The 15,259-nt window shown below is 43.8% G+C and overlaps 1 protein-coding gene across 3 annotated transcripts; it reads right to left on the bottom strand.

Annotated features, from left to right (window-relative positions):
* Positions 1–1,046: 1,046 nt before the first annotated feature.
* Positions 1,047–14,833, bottom strand: LOC311054911 (ubinuclein-2-like). 3 transcript variants are annotated; one of them, XM_084070927.1, is made up of 17 exons: positions 13,631–14,831; positions 13,013–13,147; positions 12,155–12,256; positions 11,348–11,479; positions 10,385–10,491; positions 9,753–10,272; positions 9,521–9,591; positions 9,231–9,360; positions 8,749–8,855; positions 7,867–7,977; positions 7,613–7,756; positions 6,273–6,323; positions 5,964–6,012; positions 4,265–5,494; positions 3,250–3,460; positions 1,918–1,986; positions 1,047–1,622 (listed from the first exon to the last, which is right to left on the bottom strand). In XM_084070927.1, exons 1-17 carry the CDS (start codon positions 13,982–13,984, stop codon positions 1,576–1,578), a joined length of 3,570 nt encoding a protein of 1,189 aa, XP_083927053.1. In that variant the 5' UTR covers positions 13,985–14,831; the 3' UTR covers positions 1,047–1,575. The 3 variants fall into 3 exon arrangements, with proteins under 3 accessions (XP_083927053.1, XP_083927054.1, XP_083927052.1); XM_084070928.1 differs by lacking the exon at positions 1,918–1,986; XM_084070926.1 differs by lacking the exon at positions 1,047–1,622 and having other exon boundaries at positions 1,655–1,986; positions 13,631–14,833.
* Positions 14,834–15,259: the final 426 nt, after the last annotated feature.

Consider the following 15,259-nt stretch of genomic DNA (forward strand, 5'->3'; position numbering starts at 1 on the left):
TATCGTTGCTGTCGGGTGGAAACCTTGTATGTCCAAACCCATTACTTTTCAGGAAATGGTAAAGAATCTGTGTTCCAATGGAGCCAATATAGTTATTTTGTCACAAGCTCTTGATAGGTTCAGTATTTATAAAACCCACTGACACTTTCAAACAAAACAAAATAGCATATATACAAGCTCACTATGCGTTGTTGCAACATGTTTATCAGCTATTTTTGCGTGACACTAGTCTCGCGTAGCCAGACAACTATTCCACAATCTCTGAATGCTATAGTCTGGAACTACAACTCCCAAAATCCAAGAGAGGAAACTGGCACTTCCGTTCACGAAAATATCTTTACACTTTACTTTTTAATTTCCATTTCTGCTAAGAAGCAAGCTATGTATACTTAATGATTTGTATTTATATTAGGATAAATTTGCGCGACTGTAAAGATGAAACGGAAATGGAGCGGAGGCTCCACATCCGGTTTATATTCTAATCATGATCAGAGCTTCCGAGTCCCAGACTGTATGCCGGAAACATTTGAAAATTGTGGGAGGTAACAGTCTGGTAACGCAAGACTAGCGTGACACTGATACAAAGTAGGGCATTCATTTACGAAAAATTATTTGAAATATGGAGATAAGAGGTTTACCTCCAACAGAGACGATATGTCATTTACCACCATACTTATCTATGAAACTTTTGTAGTCTGTGCAAGTCTTGAGTATTTCAATTATTTCTGTAACTGCCACACAGATTCATACTGAACTGCAGTTGGCACCTGCTCCTGTGCTCACATTTTATAATTGCCTAATCTCTCAACACAGATTCTGCAAAGGAAATTTCTTTCCCCATTCATTTTTTATTAATTGCTTGACCCAACCATGAATTTAGGGTATAGCCTCATCAGTTTTTAAATTATATCAACTACTTTAAGAGCAGAACTTTAAGGCATTTTATTTAATTGAAGAAATGTTTAGCTCTGTACAGGAGGAACAAAAACTTGAATTCAAGTACAATGAAAAAATGTACATATTTCATTCAAAAAAGCTAAAATTCATGATTTTGCATTCAGTTTACATTTCTTACAAGTATCATTAATAATTACATGATAAAAACAGCACCGTATAGACATTGACCACACATCAGAGAGGGAGGGATACACACACACCCAGTTTGTTTTTCTGTCTGGCGGAAGGAAAGAGTATTCACACAAGCACCTGGCCACATTCATCCTGCACACATTTAAACTCAATCTCAAACAACTCATTCATCTCCCTTTCCACAGTGATATAGGTCTATCTTGTAAACATTGACAAAAACAGTTTGTCATTTTCATGTAGCCATCCTATGAACAATACGTTTAAAAAAGTTATCAAACTCTTAAAAAAAAAAAGTAAAACTGTGGAGAGCTGGATATGTGAAGTCAAGCATCTTGAGTGTATCCCAGTCCAAGAAAAAAACTTCAGACCCATCTTGCTGAGTGGTCAGTCCATCTGTCAGTCAAAGCCATGTATGTCCTGATTTGTCCCGACACTTGGTCACGTCACCATGGACCAGCTCCATCTGGGCGCACAGGTTGAATTGCATCATAGAGTCTTCCTCTTATTGTCTCCTCCCTGGCTTTGAGTGACATCTGGACAGACAGACAGAACAGACATGTTGAACAACTCACAAATAACAAAAAAACAATAACATTGAAAGACCAAACAGACACAAACGACTACCGCAGAGATGGAACGACGGCTACAATGACTACGTACAGAGACGGACAGGCATGCAAGAAGCAGAAAGGAGGGTAGGGACAGACGTAAGAAATGACATTTCCCCAACACAGGAAGGACACCAGACAATTTGGGAAACAAAACGGCAAGAGTAGGAAGAGAGAGCAAATGGGTCAGTCCCAGGAGGGAGGGAGGGTCGCATTTTACCTGAAAAAGCGAGCTGCAAGTGAGGAGGCAGAGCAACCTGTGACCCTGACTGGAGGCTCTTATACAGATCTGAGGAGACAGGACAGGTGGCAACGAGGAAGGGATAGACACAAAGGAGTAAGACACATAAGTGGAGGTAAAGGAAATTAATGAAAGTTCGGTTTACACAAGGAAAGGAGATGGGGATGGCAGGGCAGGACAGGAAAGGAGGGAAAAGAGCAGAGGGAGGAAAAGAAAGTGAGAAAGGGACAGAGAAGGGAAGAGGACACCGTTTTGGGGGTGGCGGAAAAGAAGATGGATGAGGACATGAGCAGAGGCCAAATGAGCCAAAGTACGGGGAAAAAATCAATTGACAGGCAGAATTTCATTATGAAATGAATGCAGGAAATGAGGGGAGAGAAGCAGAGAGGAGGATGGGAGAACGTCAAACAACGAGGAGAAAAATCACATCCAGCCTCCATCCAGACAAACATACATATATAGCATGGTGATAGTAAACAAATGGATCAACCACGTAGAACACAAAAACAAGCTATACATGGGGACCTAAACATTACAAAAAAGGACAGGAACAACACACTGCTATTCACAGACAAAGAGTCTAACTAATGTGACAAAAAGATTGGATCATCAGGAGATATTGGTTCACCCACTGACCATTTCAGTGGTTGTTGTGTTTCAAGTGTAATATAATGCTTCTTTATCAGTCAGTTAATAACCCCATAATGTGTATATTTGGTAGCTAAATTAGGAAAAGTTTAGAACAGGTTTGGGTTTTTAAACCTACAGTATATTAAGGAGAATGGAGGTTTAAAAGGGAAGTAGCTTGTTGTATGTACAAAGCTATTCAAGTTATATATGTAATACATACTGCTGTCTTTTAGTTGTAGATTCCTATCTTTTAGTAGTAGCTTTTTTAATAGGCAAACATTTGGCAAAAATAGCAGATCTAAAAGCTCACATTGCACAGCATTGTGAGCTTACATATCTGCTATTTTCGCCAAAGAGATTTGGTGTTTAAGAGTGAAAAAAGGGGGGCGCCAAGTACAGAGCCCTGGATGACCCCGGTCAATGAAGTATACAGGGATTAAGTGGTTACGTTTGGAATGGTATTCGGTGACTGCTCATAAGTCCGACATCCCACTACTCCGACTACGTGGCTTCGGCGTGCGGTTAGGGTTAGAGATAGGGTTAGTATTGTCGGAACAATGACATGTAACCTGCTATTCCCATGCAATGTATAATAATCATATATAATAATATTAAAAGCAACACTTAAAAGTCTGATATTCAGTAGGCATGGATCCATGATCCATGTTGTGTATTACTCACTCTGGGTCAGGGTGGAGAATGCTACATTGCTACTGGCTGCAGAGACACTGGCCCCACTACTGGAGCCTGTGGTACCCAGCGGGGGCAGGCTTAACAGCGAAGGGAACTGGAAGGGCAGGGAGACAGGCACCAGGCCTCCCAGCATCCCAAACCCCAGAGGAAGGGATGCAGTGGAACTGAGGAGACCTCCGGCAGCGCCTGCTGTGGAGACCTGAGGAACAGCAGGAGAGGACGACAAAGTGTAAAATACAAGATGGCCAACAAAAGTGGCTTGAAGCTGAGTCAGTGCTTAATCAATATGTTTTGCACACCTCAGCAATAGTAAAAAAAAAGAAGCTATAAGCACAGAGCATAAAGAGCACAAAATCACAATTAATCTTCATTGCCTATTATGACCTATTCCGCTCTCCAACTTTAGCCAATTTTAAAACAAGCTATAAAACCTTCTTTCCTACATTTTAACTAGTTTTATTCTTGTATTACATTGATATCTGAAGTATGTTGTATTATTGCTGTAGTTTGTTTTACTGTTAACTGGGAAGCACATTGAGATGCATTTTGTACATGTGCTCTATAAATACAAATGTATTGATTGACTGTTCATATCATTGCTGTCAGGCAGAAACCTTGTATCTTCATATTTCAACTTTATTTTTTTCCTAGTAAAATTAATGCCCTGCTTCATCATATGACAGTGTCGCACAAAAGTAGCGAAAATAGCAAATCTTTTTTGAACATATTTTCCTATGACATGCCCAAAATTGGGATGCCAGGTTGAAAGTGATTAGGTCTGTCTAGTATTTTACTAATTACAAGTATTAAGAGCTTGTGACTAAATAATAACTACATTGAATCCAATAGGAAGTTAGGAACAAAGGTTATTTTTTCCATTTCTTGAAAGGTAACAGTTTGGACATAGGTTTCCACCGACAGTGATGATATTGAAACATATCTACAGACATCCACCACCCTGAGAATAAACATCATGCGTGTTTCAATTCCCCAAAACACAAACCTGCGTTAACTGAGAAGAGACGGACTGCGAAGAGACAGACGCGATTGGCTTAACCCCCTGAGTAGTCCCGCCCCCTGCCCGTTGACGCTGGCCCAGGTTGGTCTGGCCGGCGACGGTTGGGGAGGGGCTGGATCCTGAATGTTTGCTGTTGGATGAGGTGTTAGTAAGGCTGGTGCTGGTGGCGTTACTGCTGGGGGGCTTTTGTCCCACCTGGCCCAGCTTGGCCAGTCCGCCCTGGGCACCTGAGAACGGCAGACGGAAGCCTGCAGGGATTTTGGGGGTGTATTGGTGCAAGGTGGTGGTTATCTGAGACCTGGGGAGGGGGGAGATGGCAGGGGAGCTGGGGGTGGAGTTTGGAGGGCGGTGGGTGAGTTTGATGATCGGTGGCGTGCTAGCGGATTTGGTGAGCGTAGCCTGCATGGGTGTGATGAAGTTGGACTGCTGCTGCTGGGACAGGGCGGGAGAGGAAAGAGGGGAGGGCTTGTTGTGAGGGGGGAGTGGCAGACGAGGGCTCTGGGGGGTTTTGGGGGTTAGGTGAGAGGGTGACGGAGCAGTGTGCGGTCGGGATGGAGAGGGCGATGCCATGATAAGAGCGTCACTGTTGTTGGCTTTAGTGTTATTGCTGCCTTTGAGGAGGCCCGAGGGGCCAGTGGGGACCCCCGCTTTGGACCCCGGGGGTACGAGGGGGGAGGCGGTTGGGGGTGGGCGAGGTTTGGGCTGGGAGGGTGAGCCGGGTGTGCCGGCTTTAACGGCGGTCACCACGCCGGGTCTCTGAGCATTGAACGGCGAGTGTCTGTGAGCTACGCCCTTCACGACGCTCATCCCCGCCACGAGGGGCGAGGAGGGAACGGACGGCGGCCGCGAGAGAGAGTTGGACGAAGGAGAGGAAGAGGTAGAGACGTAGTGAGGTGTGGTAGAGCCCGGCGTGCTGACGGAGCCCTTCTTGTGCTGCTGGAGGAGTGGTGATGAGTGGAGGGACGAGGGGGCGGGGGCCTTGGGTCCGTCCGGGGATGGGGGGCTGTCCCCGTGAGCCAGTCCCTTGGCTGCGTTGCTGAGGATGGCCAGAGCCTGAGAAATGGAGTCCAGGGAGGGAGCCGCCAGGTCCTCATCCAGGGAGTCCACACAGATGGGCTCAGAGGGGGACTGGGGCGGTCGCCTGGCAACCTGGCCTGCAGGGGACAGGGTGGCACCCACTGAGGGCGTGGTCCTCTGCTGAACCCAGCCGCTCTCCTGGGGTCAAACAGTACATAGGAACCACAGTTAGTGGCAAGACTAGATCAACAAACAGTGACTGCATGTTTCAGCAACTTCAATTTACCTTGTAAAACTTTTTTACCTTGTAAACCTGTGATGTGACAATAAACCTCATTCTGATTCTGATTCAAAATAGTTTAAGACCATTTTTATTAGAATGAACTATAAGACCCAATATATCATTGATGAACAACAACACATGAATGGAAAATGAGACGGAATTACACGTCTGTGAGGATTTTGAACTAGTGATTCAATTTACCAAGACAACAGATTATTTACAGAGATATGAGACTTAACATTTAAGAGATATCATTGAATTGAACTGTCTTTAACTAGAATTTCTATATATATTTTAGGACCTGCAGGCATCCTTCTAAGGCACCACAACACATGACACGAAAGTCCCAATGGAAATGTGAATCATCAGCAGAAAACAGGTCACCTTGGGTTTGAGTCCTTTTGGAGTACTGGGGATCATCTTCTTCTTTGCTCTGGAGTGGAAGGACGACACGAGTATGAAAGAGATCAAGTTAATCAACCTTAATTTAATAACTTTAGTTTTACATTTGTACTTTGAGATTCTTCCTTGATTTTCATAATATAGTTAAACTATATCTACTCCATTTAAATTATTCCCCTGTATATTATTTTTGTTTTGTTCCGTTTTGCTATTAGTGCATTGAACATAGGAAATGTTGTTGCAACCACCTTTATAATAAAATGAATTTAATGGAATGGAATAATGACTCACGTGTTGCCTGTGAGGTGACCGTGAGCCATGATACTCTCTTTGAACAGCATTCTGGGGAGAAAGAATCAACACTTCTCAACCACTCCAATAAATATACAGGAAAGTGTCTCAATCAGCTCACTGCATGCAGGGACATATTAACCACTTTCAACATTGGCGTCACTATTTTGAGCATGTCATTATAGGCACAGAAAAAGAAAAGGTTCAATAGCGAAAATCTAAGATCTACAAGCTCACAACCAGTCGCAATGTGACACATTATGAGTTTGTAGATCTGCTACTGTATTTCCACTATTTGTCATACAAACTATAGAGCTCAAGTGGTTAACAACTTAAGAGAAGAGTTTCATGGGGTGTGCTGGAAGTTGACCAGAGAGCATAAATGCAACGTCCCCGGTTCGATTCCGTATGGAGGAGGAGTGTGTTGATTGACCTTCCTCTTCTCTGGTTTGAGTTTCTGTTGGATTTAATTATTTTTAGCCTGTGCAGTGCACTTTTCAATGCACCATGCCCACTGCTGGAGATGGTGGAGGAATTGAAGTTGAAACTCCTCCTGCCTCCCTCAATTCATGTCTTTCCTCCAAGTGGCATAAAACTTGTGCGTGTCGTTGATTAAAGCAAATAAGAACATTCTGCATTCTACATCTATCTCCATGGAAAAGGGACTCTTATTTTATATCTGCTTCGATATCTGCTACTAATTGTTGCTACTTGCACAACTGACTGGGATATTCTGCCTTATTTTTAATACTATTCTGACCATGCACATTATGTATATTTGACATTGTGTTCTGTTATCTGACTTTGTGTTTATTTCTGTATTCTTATGAACATTCTTGAAACTGCAAAACGCTGGCACTCCAACTCCTTTACACCCGTAAACGTGTGATGTGACAACTTGGCACTTGTCTGATCCACTAAGGATTACCTTGTCAAGTGTATGACACCTCAAGCTAATATGCAACAACTGTATTTTACTCTTTTTTATATTGGATATCTGTGTACAATATCTGTATACAATGACTGCTTCTGTGGAAATGCAATAAACAAAGGTTAAAAAACAACAAGGGTTGCCTTGTATATACAGGCCATAGCCATACAGAAAGCATTTTATGGTGGCTCACCGAGCCACATACAGTACAATAGATAGATAGGGCTGGCCCGAGGCACTTTACTGCATGTCATCCCCTCTCTCTCACGCCGTACTTTGTCCTATCTGAATACAGCATATAATGCCCAAAATAAATCTTTAAAAAAAGCACATTACATAAGCGATATTATAAATTCTGCTGACACATACAAGAGTACACGCAAGCCTGCACCCACCCACACAATCTCACCTGGCCTGCATCCAGCCTTTGGGCCAGAGTGGTTTGACTTCCGTCTCCATGAAGGCTTTGAGGTAGTCTTCTAGTGACAGTGAGCTCTGGCCTTCCAGCTCATAACAGCCTAGTTTCACACGCACCAAGTTACATAGCAATGACCTGCCAAAAACACAGCATAAAGAATGAGAACACAAATGCACTGTGACACAAACAGCTGATCATGATGTAACTATAGCACACCCACAAACCTACACACATGTGCAACTGACCTGAGTTTGTCATCCCAGATGAACTTTTTTCGAGGCCCCATCACCCTTTTCCCTGGCTTCTCCTCATCTTCCTCTTCTGAACCATTCTTCTCTCCCTCCTCAGACTGCTGCCTGTCAACACACACACACACACACACACACACACACACACGCACGCACACAGTTGATCTCACGCCTTAAGTGTGTGTGTGTGTGTGTGTGTGTGTGTGTGTGTGTGTGTGTGTGTCCAGAGCTAATCTCACAAACCACTATACCAATCAGTGATAAATATCTTGTGCACAGAATTACCACCACCTGTCACATATGTTTTCTACTTTAAAAAAATGTATTTAGATTTAATCTTATAATGAAAGTACTGAAACTTTGCCCAAATTTTGAGTCATATGTCAAATATGCCATAGACGACTGACGTCATAGATGACTAACATCACAGGCTGACCACATGGAGTCATGTCGTTCCAATGTGGATCCTGAAATCCACACAATATTTTTTTTTAAATCATGAAGGGGCTCTAGTTAGCTACTTAAGCCCCTTAATACTTTGTTGTTTATGACAAATAGTGGAAGTAGTTCATCTACGGGCTCTAGGTTGTTTTTTCTAAATTCTTGATGTTAATTTAACAAGCCCAAAATATGAATGACAGGCTGAAAGTGGTATAACCACTCAAAACCCTATACTTAGTTGACCGTATTCCCATGGGCCCTATACTTCAATGACCAGATTCCCCTGAATCTGGTACACTAAATGTCTAATCTACAAACGCACAACACTTGTCTTGTAGAGCTTGTAGATCTGCTACTTTCACCAAATGTACAGCTCAGAAGTGAGGTGCTGGAGTTGAAGTGGTTTAAATGCCAGCAGGGATGAGGAAGTGGTCTTACTTTGCCACCTTGGCGATACAGTCCATGTTGTATCTGGCGATCTGCTCTGGCATCACACTGCACACGGCCAACTTCAGTTTCAGCAGAGGAGTACGCAGGCGGTCGTCCTGGGAGACAGGAAGAGGGTGAGCAGTCCCCAAATATAAAAAGAAAATAACTTAACACATACGCATACTCCCACCTACAGGCCTATGTATAGACGGAGCTAGAGCACCTTGTTCACAACCACAAATATGACCTCCACCAAAGAAGATGGATGGGGGTTATGTTTTTGCCCCATCCTTTTTGTTTGTTTTGTGTGTTTTTCTGAAATGCGTAACTTTTGGGTCGGAATGATAAAAGGATGGGGTCACAATCAAGGGTAAGGGCAAAATTATATGATTATAAGATATGCGATATATGATAATGCATATCTTAAATGGAAATGGCATATCTAAACTCTCAGCTATGTTGGCTAAAAACTTCCATGTACGCACACACACCTGGATGTTGAGGCTTAACTTCTTAAGGCGTTTGAGGAGAGCCTCCTTATTGCAGGGCACGAAGGCCTCGAGGTGAGAGTACACAACAGCGCGCACGACTGCTGGCTGCTCCTGGACCTGCAGCTCAATACTGAAACACAGATACACACACCCACACATATATAGAAAGCCAGGACACTTGGTGATGCGGGACGCTTAGTATGGTGATTTTAGAATTTTAGAACATCTATAATATGACTGTGTTTTGATGGTTTTGATCCATAAGGGCAGACTTGGGTAAGGAGACTCACTCCAGTAGGATGTTGTTCATGTCCAGCGTGAAGAACTTCTTCCTGCCCTCTTCATCAAACTGACGGGAAGCCTGTCACAGGGGACAACCATTAGGAAAACCCAGAGAAAATGAGCGTCCGTTTCAAAACTAAACTGGAACAGGCCGTTAACGGACTCTGCATCTACACTGCAAGCTTTAAAAAACAAATAGACATGAGTGCTTTAAAAAACGAATAGACATGAGTCCCTTACCGCCCGCAGGTCCTCAATGCGTTTGGTGAGTGGGGCCGGCAGGCCGCTGGGCAGGGGAGGAGGGGACAGCACGCCGCCCTGTGACACCCTGCCTGCTGTTGGTTTATGCTGCCCTCCTGCCAGGCCGTTTTCGCCCTGCGCCGGGCTGGAGGGCTGAGGGGAGTCCAGCATGCCGAAGTCCAGGTCTCCCATCATGTCCTGCAGCATGTCGTTGTTGTTGTTGGCCGAGCCCATCAGCCAGTCCATGGCCGGGTCCGAGGTCAGGTCGGTCATGTTAAATTCGTTGCCGGCGACACCGGCCGTCTTGGGGTGGGCGTTGAGGAGACTGCTGTTGTTGGCGTTGGGCACTTTAGGGTTGGGCCGTGGCAGAATGGTGGCAGCGGGGGTAGCCGGGACCTTCTTGCGGATCTCCGCCTTCTCCCGAGTGAAGCGACGCAACATGTTGGCCAGGTGGATGGAGTCTTTCATCAGCTTCTTCCTCTTCTTCTTCTCTGGCCTGTGGACGTTTAGCGTCATCCCTCTGCAGGATAGAAAGATGGAGAGGATGGCGAACATTCAGAGAAGTCTGAAGTGCCCGACTGACTGGGAAATTATGACAGCTCCCGAGGAGCTGACGAGAAATTAAAACTTACCCTTGCTTGGGCATTCTGTTTTTCCTGGGTTTCTTGTCTTCCATGTTAACGCCATCTGGCTTTTTCTTACGCTTCTTAATTACCCGTTCTTCACCGTCTTTCACCTTCTACAGACAGAAGCATAACATAACAGTTGATTTATTTGTAACTAATGTTAATTTCAGTCTTATACCTCAGGTTGTTCCAGCCAAGCATTTTGATTTGTCAAAATAGCCTTTCCAGCCTTGCTCAAATCACGAAAAATCAAACCTCAGCTGTGTTTAAATGAAATAAGCCTCATCACTGTAAATATTACTAAAAGATTGATACAAATATTAACACATTTAGCACTCATCATCTGTCCAGCTAACATTACATTGCTTTGCAAGGCTATTGGAATCTTTGATGTGTAAGGAACTACTTTACAACCTCACTAGATTTCACAATTAAAGGTGTGATATGTTTCGATTTAGTTGAAAAATGTAAAAAACAAGATGGGGGTTAATAATGACGTGGCTTCCCTGTGAATTTATGATTATTGATGTCAGCCTTGCCGGAATATGGTGGGACGATGGATCTGTGATTATCAATTCACAAAATGTGAAAACATATTCACACGCAAAAGATATATGTTAACAAAATGTGAAAAACAAATGGGGATTAGCAGTGAGCCCAAGAAATGTGGTGCTGATTGACAGGCACGAGGACACACATTTTGGGGGAAATAAATACAGTACTTACAGACACTCTTCTAGATGGCTCACTCCTTAGGCACCATGCCGTAAAAACAACATTGTAACCATTCTATAATTATAATATTACAGCGAAGGTGTTTACTGTTATTAATGCCACTCTCAAGATGCAAAAGGAAAGCAAGTACGTCATTCCGTCATTGCTTAAAAGAAAACTAGTGTCTCCATCGTCTCTGTAGTGCAGAGATGTTCATCTGTATCTCTCCCATGCGTTCAGGCAGTAAGAACCCACCTTGAAGTGGTTTCCCTCCATGCTGAAGTCGTCTCCCTCGGAGTCAGAGGCTGGTCTGAACTGCAGGGTGCCTGTGTTGATGTAGAAGCCTCCGTGTTTGGTGGTGAGAGACGCCGGCACCAGCTCATCATACTGAAGACACAAGAACAAAAAATAATCAGAGGTGTACGGACCTTATTTTTGTTCTGTTCTTCAGTACACCTGGCTATAAAAAGGAGACGGGTGCATAGAAGAGGAACCTGGAAGTGCTTGAAATATACGAAGAGACTCCCACACGCTGACTATACTTGCAAATCAAACAAAAGAATTACATTGTGGTGCGTTGCCAGATGATGACTGGATTGAGCGCCAAAGAGCAACATTCCTAGTGAAATTCCAGCTAAAGACATGCATATCCATCGATCCCCCTCTTTTCCCTACCAGCTTCCTGTCTCTCTACTCTCTTATCTAAATAAAATAAAATCTATAAATAATATAAAAATAATTACATTGCAACATTTGACATTCTTCATGCAACCCACATTTTGAAATAATCTTAAAAAAGTTTTTTTAACTACCACTACAGTACTTCTCCCATTAAGATCAAGGTCACAATAAAAAGAAAAATGAAATGTTTTTATTTTAGTGACTATCGAGGTGGAAAACTGATATGGGGTGATCAGAAGAAGGGAGTAGACAACATTCTAAGATCGAAGGGACTACGCTCAAGCCCTGGCATTAATTATGAATCATTTGCTGAATGAAACCACCAACTATGACATTCATATTGATGATAAAGAAGTAAGTGTAGGTCAAAGGTGAACTCACAGCCTCTGAGTTATCAATGAATGGATCGGTCTCATCGTAGCCGTAACCAATGTCAATGAGATCCTGCATTCTGTCCTTTTTCTTCTTCTTTGGAACACCGCCCTGTAATCAAGAGTACCAACACAATGATCAAACACCTGCTGCCTGAGAGTATCTCTTACAGGCATTCATTAACATTAAGGAAGGGAACTTATAAGATTTTATTGATACCAATGCCATTAACGATTCTGCTTAACGGATTCTTTGATTCCAGATTTTCAACTGTTTTATTAAAATCTCTGAATGCAGTGTAGAAAAAGTAGAAAAAGGGCATGCATGTTTGCATAAATTAAATGACAACGCTGCTGAACTTTTTAGCAGCACAGACACATGCCATCATCATCATAGGTTTGGATGCATACAATGTTGATTTAACGGCTGATTCTGTAAATGATTCCGGTTCTTGATTCCTAACCCTGATTCCTAATTCCTAACTAACATACACGACGGATTGATTTTATTGTCACGCAGACTAGGGGCCCTATCTTGCCTTACCCCTTATGCCTAAACTTTTTGGGATATTTTTACTATTTTGAAAAACATTTTAAAATATTGAAAATAGACAATCTACTTCGACACGTTGTGAACTTGTAGATTGGCTATTTGAACTTACTATTTAAAAAAAAAAAATCTAAATAAGATAGGCGTGTAAGATAGGGCCCACACCTGGTGTCTGACACACATTTGCACATCCTCCTATTGCATCCTGTATAACAAATACATTGCTCTCAGATACCATGCAAAGGGGTAAGTGCTACACAATCTGTGTATAAAGGTTCTTTAACTGCATTGTGTTGCCCAACAGATGGTGACACTTACATATTTGTTTTCAAATTTCTTGGCTAGAGCTTCCACCTCTCGCCTCTCCCTCTCGTCATCGGCAAAGGGATCGCTGGGGTCCAGGGCAGGTGTCAGGCCTTTGGGGACAGTGGATACTGGGGGTGGGGGGTTTACCTGTGGTAGACAGGGCCAGTGGAGAGAGCTATTGTAAGACCATCACCAGAGAGGAACTTGCACACTTTAATGATAGCACAGCACGTCAGAACTTCACATTCTGTGCAACTTGGTTTTCTAACTTGAAACCTTTTACTTGAGCAATTATTGATCAACTATTGACTACGGCTCTCATTGCTGTTGCTGCTACAACACCTAATTCCCCCACAGGGATCAATAAAGGTCTATCCATCTATAATCTAACTAGGAGAACCCCTGTTCTTTCTTTCTTTCACAGGGACGCTACTGTCTATCCCTGACGTTTCTACTCATCATGTCTTAAATGACCTTTTCCAGAGTTGCCTAATAAAGAATGAATAAACTAAACTGGTATGAAAACAAATGCATTTGACTGTGACATCTATGCTATATATAAACACAGACTGCAAAGCTGGCCCTGAGGTGGCATCAGGCCCGTCCTGTTCTCATCTATCCATCTCTAACCTGAGGAGTGGGTGGATGGACGAGCTCGCTGTAGTTGAACTCTGCGGACCCCCGTTCACTGGGCTCGGTCAACGAGAGGTTCAAACGCACGGTGGGTTTAGTCTCCTCCGGTTCCCCCGCGGCGTCACCTCCGCCGAACGGACCTCCTGCTCCACCTCCTCCTCCGGCTGACCCCCCTGCTGCTGCCGTTGCACCTCCTCCTTCACCTCCTCCTCCATCTTTCTCAAAACAAGTGATCTCGGCCTCATCTTCACGGCGGCGTTTCTTGACGTTAGACTCCGATGATGGTGTCGGCGAGGAGGAGGTGATGAAGGACGAGATGGTGACGAACGGTACTTTCCTCGGCTCTGCCATCGATTGATGCTGAGGTTGCGGAGGAGCTGCTGTTGCTCTCCGTCCGGCGCGGGACACTGACCGGCCTGACCGCTGCTTTGCCGACGGTCTGTGGTGGAACTCGGATTAGGGAGATGATGGTCGACCAGCTACAGCTATAGCTACGTGCTCGGCTAGCTTAGCTCCGTCAGAACATGGGCTGCATGCAGCGATCGAACAACACAATGACTTTTTTAATCGCCGCTCCGCCGTGTTTAATCCATCTATTATAGCCTCCCTTGGTGCTTCCCCGATTAACCAACGAGGGATCCGAGTGGCAGTGAAATCCAGTTTGGGATGTGTCCATGAAAGAGTTGGCTAAGCTACCCACAAGGAGCTATCCGTAGTAGCCATCTTGATTCATTATTATCATTATTCAGAAACAGGGGCGTGGTGTGTGAAAAGAAAGCGGAAACGGAGGAGACAGAGAGGAGGTCTTCGGCCAATCGTGGGGTTGGAACGCCCCTTGGGACCACGCCCCCTACACAGACAAGCGCGAATGTGGAAAGGCGATTGTTCTCCAACACGCGGGATGTTTTGACGCCCCCCTCCTCCACCACCGTGCCCCCCCCCCCTCTCCACCATGCCCCCCATAGACATAAAAAGGTAGACGCCGCCTTCTACGGAGCGTCTGTGTCTGCGGGCGCCATTTTCGAAAGGGCAAGCTCATACATAAGAGACACTGACTGAGGCAGTCGCGCAGCAGCAACTTTAGTTTGGAACTTGTCAAACTCCACTCTCGGATTTGACTCGAACCAGCGACACGCTGTCAGGCTACATCGTGACCTATGTGTGTTATGGTTTCAGTGCCATTAAATATCTGTCTCAAACCGATTTCATTTGTATTTGCTGTTTTACAAATGATGGTAAATTATTTCAGTCTTTCAAAGCTAATCGCAATAGAAGTTTTTTTGGTCCAAAAAATAAGTAATAAACATTTATTTCGATGTATATATATTTTTTAATATTATGTATTATTTCATGTTCTGACTAAAAAACGTCCATAGCTGTGTTCTGACCTGAATTGCATGATGAGGATGTTGGATATAGACAGACAGAAAAGGCAATTCTGCAATATTTATGCATTTCAGTGACTGGACTGACTGAAATGCTTTGTGGCTATTACCGTTACTTTTTATTAGATAAAAGTATTTTGGTATGAAAATATGCATTTTAATGTAACCATGCCTACTGGATCCATAAGTCTACGTTGTTAACCGCTTGAAAATTGGTTGAAAATTCAGGGAGTCAGTGGTG

The sequence above is a fragment of the Gymnoscopelus microlampas genome (assembly GCF_963454915.1).
Source record: "Gymnoscopelus microlampas genome assembly, chromosome: 11".
NCBI classification, from domain to species: Eukaryota; Metazoa; Chordata; class Actinopteri; order Myctophiformes; family Myctophidae; genus Gymnoscopelus; species Gymnoscopelus microlampas.